The 6,000-nt window shown below is 51.7% G+C and overlaps 1 protein-coding gene across 1 annotated transcript in view; it reads left to right on the top strand.

The window, feature by feature from the left end:
* Window positions 1-2,609: 2,609 nt before the first annotated feature.
* ELL (elongation factor for RNA polymerase II) overlaps window positions 2,610-6,000 on the top strand; it is a 75,279-nt gene continuing 71,888 nt past the window's right edge. Inside the window, exon 1 of the mRNA XM_026500540.4 lies at window positions 2,610-2,766. Within this exon, the coding sequence (XP_026356325.3) occupies window positions 2,632-2,766 (135 nt within the window). The 5' untranslated portion in view covers window positions 2,610-2,631. The remainder of the gene's footprint in view (window positions 2,767-6,000) is intronic.

Raw genomic sequence — 6,000 nt, 5'->3', positions numbered from 1 at the left:
GAGTGCTGCCTCGCCCCTCTGAGCCTTAGTTTCTCCATTTGTAAATGGAGATATTAACGGCAGGTATGGGAGAATGTTTCCAGGAATCTAGCATTGCCTTGGGCTCAGCAATTTATGGTGGTGGGGGGGGGGAAATGGATGATAGTGCCAACTTGGCAGTGGTGGACAGAACTAAGGGGGTCACCTTGGTAGAGATACATAAAAGGTCCCTGAATTTCACCTTTCTCTCTTAACCTCAAAATCTCCATCTTATGACCACTGTCTATAATTAGATTGAAGGGGAAAAGAAAGCAAATCAAGAACTTCCCATAGGTTAGGAGATCCAGGAGCCCAGGAGAAGCTTGCCCGGGCAAGCCAGTTGCTGTTTTCCAGCCTCAGTTTCCCCACCTGTAGAATGAGAGATTAATAAAACTGCACAGTTCCTGTGAAAAAAAGTCTGGCAAGTTCTTGAAAAGTTAAACATAGAATTACCATAGCACCTAATAATGTCACACATAGGTATAGACCCAGGAGAAGGGAAAATATTCAGTCACACAAAAACTTGTACATGACTGTTCACAGCAGCACTATTTATAATAATGAAATGGTGAAAACAACCAAAATGGCCATCAATGGATGAATGAAAAACAAAATGTGGTCCAACCACACAATAGAATATTACCCAGTCATAAAAAGGAATGAAACATTGATACATGCTACAATGGCACCAGCCTTGAAAATATCAATTTTGAAAATAAAACAGCCGCTATTTTGCCAGCAAAATGGGTTTATTCAGGAATAGCAGAGGAACTGCAACTCAGGACACGCAAACTATGATAAAACTATTGGCAAAACCGAACAAAGGAGTTGAAACATTACCTCCTAAAGAAGGAGGAAGTTGGGAGGGGCTGTTATAGAGGAAAGTAAGAGTTCAAGGTAGTGACAGTTTCTCATTGGCTGAGTTGTGGCAGGTTCATTGGCTGGGCTATTGCTGGGCTAGGGGAAAATCATCCTTCATCCTGCTGGGGTAGCAAAGTAGACTCCTTTCTGTTGGGGTTTGCACTTGACAATGAGTCAGTAGGGCACAGAGCTCCCTCTTCTGACTTCCTGACTTTATTTATTTATTTATTATTTTTTTAAATTTCTTTTTTTAAAAGATTTTATTTATTTATTTATTTATTTATTTATTTATTTGACAGAGAGAGAGAGAGCCAGTGAGAAAGAACATAAGCAGGGGGAGTGGGAGAGGAAGAAGCAGGCTCCCAGCAGAGGAGCCCAATATGGGGCTCGATCCCAGGACTTTGGGATCATGCCCTGAGCCAAAGGCAGACGCTTAATGACTGAGCCGCCCAGGTGCCCCCTGACTTTATTTATTGAGAGAGAAAGAGAGAAGGGGCAGAGAGTGAAGGAAAGAATCTAAAGCAGGCTCCACATCCAACAAAGAGCCTGACTTGGGGCTTGATCTCACAACCCTGAGATCATGACCTAAGCTGAAATCAAGAGTTGGACTCTTAACCCACTGAGCCACCCAGGTGCCTCGACTCTATTTTAATTGAGGTTGTCTTCATTTAGTTTTTAAAAAAAGTCATGCTGAGTCTTTCACTGAGTGCCAGTCATAGAAGATCACATATGCTATGATTCCATTGATATGAAATGTGCAGAATAAGTAAAACCATAACAATAGAAAGTAGGTTAATGGTTGCAGGGGCTGAGAAGAGGGGATGTGGAATGACTGTTCGGTAGGGTAGGGCTTTTCTTTAGGGGTGATGAAAATTTCCCCAAATGAGATAGTTGTAGTGGCTGCACAGTGTTGTGAATGTACTAAATGCCACTGAATAGTACACTTTAAATGGGTTAATCTTATGATACATAAAATGTTTCGTTAAAATGGGAAAGCTGGACAACCACCATATCTCAGGAACCTTGAGGATATAGAATTTTATTCTATTAAAACTGTACCCTTATCATGAGCAAAATTTACCTCCTCCCCAACACCCTTAATTCCTCAACAGCCCGGGGCAGGGAATCCCCTCTACTTACCTTAAGGGAAGCTCCACCAACCCAACCCAGCGTCCAACGCGCTCTCGGTTTGCATAGCCACGGCCACTCATCAAGCCGGCAGCGGCCCCGCCCCCCACGTGTTTTGCAGCTGCCCCGCCCCTGTCATGCATTGGCTACTGCTCTCAACAGAAACCAAGGACAGAAGGCTAGGAGCGACCTCATAAATAATGCATCACGTCAGAGGCCGGTGGGGCGTGGCTTCGGCCCTTGCCTGGTTGAGCCAGGGTGATGAATTATGCATGTTGAGGCGGGGCCTGGAGGTGTGCGCGTGTCGGGGCGGAGTCCGGGCACGGAAGTGGCCCCCTCTGGGGCCTTGAGAGGTGGGGCATCCACGCCTCATGAATATACAGCACATCGGGGCGGTGACTGTGAGCTTCGCCAGGCCCATAGGGGGCACGACCAGCTGCATTCATGAATAATGCAACACTCGGTGGGCCGTACAGAGGTGACTGTGGGCTTCGCTAGATCAGAGGGGGCGTGGTCATCCGCGTCTCATGAATAATGCAGCGCGTCAGCGGGCCGCGGGGCGGGGCGGGTCGGCGCGCCGGCGCTGGAACCGGGAAGGGGGGGCGGGGGAGCGATGGTCGCAAGATGGCGGCGCTAAAGGAGGCTCGGAGCTACGGGCTGTCGTGCGGGCGGGTCAGCGACGGCAGCAAGGTGTCCGTGTTCCACGTGAAGCTCACCGACAGTGCCCTGAGGGCCTTCGAGAGCTACCGCGCCAGCCAGGTGAGAGGCGCGGGGCCCGGCGAGACCGTCGGGGACGTCGAGGCGCAGGCCGGCCTCATGCGCCCCTCGCGGAGGCGTCCTGTACTGGGGGCTCGGGGTCCGGCGTCCGGGGTGCTGCTCGCGGGTCCCTGGGCCGACAGGTCGCGGGGTGGGCACCTGTCCGGCTTGGAGCGCGGGGAACCGCGTTCCTTCACGGCTCTGGGAGGTGACACTGGCGGGCGGCCCGGGGCGGCCGAGGGGCCCTGAGCTCGCGCATCTGGTCTGCGGGGCGGGGGGTGGGGGGAGGCGCGACTGAGTCGGCACCTGGAGGCGTCCGGAGCCTTCTCGGGTTCACCCAGCCCCTGAGCAGGAACTGAGCTGTTCGTTCACCTGGCTGGGGGACGGGGGAGGGGGTTGGGGAGGCTTGAGGCTTTTCCGTCTGGGTCCCAGGCAGGGTGGGTCAGTGGGGCACCTCTTTTGGGGCACCTGTGGAGAACCTGTTCCGTCTGTGTAGGGAGGCTGAGTCTGCACTTGAGGGCCGGCTTTAAAACCAATGAACCCCTTGGAATTGGGCTTACTGTTCTTGGTTTGTGGGAAGGGGAGTTTGGGCAGAAACTGACAGCTTGTTTCCAACTCCCCCTACCCCTCCCAGGTGACCCTGTCTCACTGGACATTTTTTGAGAGTGGGAGTGTTTTGGGTGGGGGAGAAGCTGTGCATGTGTGTGGGGTCGCTGGCACGGTTCCTTTCCCAGGCTGGGAGCTCTTGGTGGGCACCTGGGAGGGAGCTCTGGCCACTGCACCTGGCTGCTTACTCTCAAACTTCTCAGGGGCTGATTTAGGCCCGTCTGGGGAAGTTAGAGGCGTTTCACTTCTGCCACCTGGCCCAGGGTGCGTGGGTTGGGGGGAGGCTGCTGTGCACCTTCTTTCAGGCTTGATTTGGGAGCACATCTGGGGCCCTGGTCAGAAACCTGCTTCTTCCCATTTCTGTTTGTCGTGGTGCCCTCTGTGTCGGGACAGAAGTTGCAGGTGCCCAGAGTGGTCAGGACCTGAGGGGAAGTGGTTTGGGAGCCCTTTTCCTTGTTGCCTGGAAAGTGGTGGGTTTATAGTCATGAAGTGGCTGGGGAGGGGTCTGGTGTCTGGCTTAGGGAGGCCCTGCTCCCTTGTGTGTGTTTGTGTATACTGGGAATGGGGGGGCTGAGGGCGGGTGAGGAGAGAGACTAACTAGGAAGGAATGTGGCTTTCTTCCTGCCCCAGACTTGTTCAGCACCATTAGCTAAGCCGGGAATTTCTTCCCCTGTTACGTTCCCACCACTTTCCTGGTGCCCACCCTTCCCGTGCTTCTTCCCACTTTTTTTGGGCAGTTTCCTTCCTGTCCTGGTGTCACAGTTTCCCATTCGTAGAAGGGGTCTTTTTTTTTTTTTTTTTTTTTAAATTTTATTTTAAAGAGCGAGTTCTCCCTTGTCCAAACGATTCCTCAGGATGAGGCTAAGGTGCCCTTGCAGGTGAGGAGTTGCGGAGGGGGGGGGCGGGGAACGACACACACTGTCTAGCTTAAGTCTCCCTTCCTTGTGGAATTCCAGTCTGGAGTCTTTTCCCTAGGCAATTTTGACTTGTTCTGCAGGAAGACAGGCTTTCCTAGAAACAGCTGGGGGAGAGCTCATGAGTCATGTAAATAAGGTGAACTTGGTACCTGGTCACTTATGTGCCCCGCCTTCCCAGCCATGCTGCCCTCGCTTGATCTAGTCGTCCGGAAGGCCTGCCTGTATGTCCACCTCATGCTGTCACACGGCTATTTTTAATTTAGGGTGTTGGTTACATCCCCTAACTAAGCTGGATCTTCCTCATGTGAGGGTGAAGGTAACTGCAGACTCCGCCTCATCCCACTTGGAGCCCAGCTGTGTATGTCAGCCAAGAGGGGCTCCCTTGAAGAACTTCTCTAAGCCAGTTGGGGCATCTTGGCTAGCTGGGCTAAACTTTGAGGGTGACCCAAATTTGCATTTTTCTCAGAAGCTGATTGGTCATTTAAGTTACTCGGCAATTTCATATTTAACATTACTTGTTGGGCATTGTAGTGGACTGAGCTAAAATCAGGGCAGCTTGGGTGCTTTTGAGTGGTGGGCATGGGGAAAGTGACTTGAAGAACTGGTTTGTGTGACTAGAGGAGTGTATGGATTATTAACAAAACCTCTTATGTACAGCTGTCAATAGTGTCTGGAGTTTTCTATTCTGTAGTGCTGTGGTTATATGGTTTGCCAATGGCAACTTGTGGAGAGGGTTTTTATTTTTACTTTTAATTGCAAAGAGGCTTTTACAGATTCAGATGTGGCAGGGGACTGGAGAGGAAGTTCCTGTGAAACTTTCTCTGTGGCCCAAGAGAGCCTGTAATCCTAGCTCTTGGAGTAGCGTGAGTCAAAGTCCCCCATGGTCCAGAGGGGTGTGGAGTCTGAACTGCCTTTGTGCAGACCTGGTGGCCAGCCTGGAATGTGGCAGAAGGTAATATACGCAGCTGCCACTGTCTAGACTTGGGCTTCATGCAGTTTCTCCTTGAATATAAAAAAACTCGAGGGAGTCCTGATGTGGCTACTCCCATAGATCTCCCTTTTCACTGTGATGGGCTACTTCTGGGAGAGAAGAGAGAGGAAGTGTGGACCCATTCTTCCAAGATAGCGTCATGCACCTGCTCAGAGAAATGTTCCCTGGCCACTCTGAGGAAGTGTCCCTCCTTGGGGCGCCTGCCTCAACCACCGGGTATTTCATTGTTGGATTTGGTGGGCTCTGTTGCTGAGTGACTTTCTCCTCCTGGTTTATAAGCTGCTTGGTGGAGAGGAGCATATTGTTGTTCAGTAAAAATTGAGGGCCCGGGGAGGGACTCAGGAAGCCTGAGGATTGTAGCCTATCTGGGTTTAAATCTTGGTGCTACCTGCTTGAGGCCTTGGGCCAGTGCCTGACCCCCTCCCAGTCCGGATCCTCCTCTTTGGAGCTATGAGGATCCTAGTGCCCAAACCTCTCCCAGCTCCACATCCTTCTTGTCCTCAGGATTGTGCATGTCCCAGTATCTGACCCCTCCCAGCCCTGAGTCCTTCTTCTCTCAGGATTGCAAGGTCCCCGTGCCCTACCCTCTTTGAGCTCTGGATTCTTCTCAGGGCTGGGAGGGTCCTAGTGCCTGACCATTTCTGAGCTCTAGATCCTCCTTCTCAAGATTGTGAGGGTCCCAGTACCCAACCCCTCCCAGCTCCAGATTCTTCTCTCAGGGCT

This window comes from Ursus arctos, unplaced genomic scaffold (assembly GCF_023065955.2).
Source record: "Ursus arctos isolate Adak ecotype North America unplaced genomic scaffold, UrsArc2.0 scaffold_14, whole genome shotgun sequence".
NCBI classification, from domain to species: domain Eukaryota; kingdom Metazoa; phylum Chordata; class Mammalia; order Carnivora; family Ursidae; genus Ursus; species Ursus arctos.
Note: the sequence above shows the minus strand (reverse complement) of the source record. Positions and strands in the feature narration are given on the sequence as shown.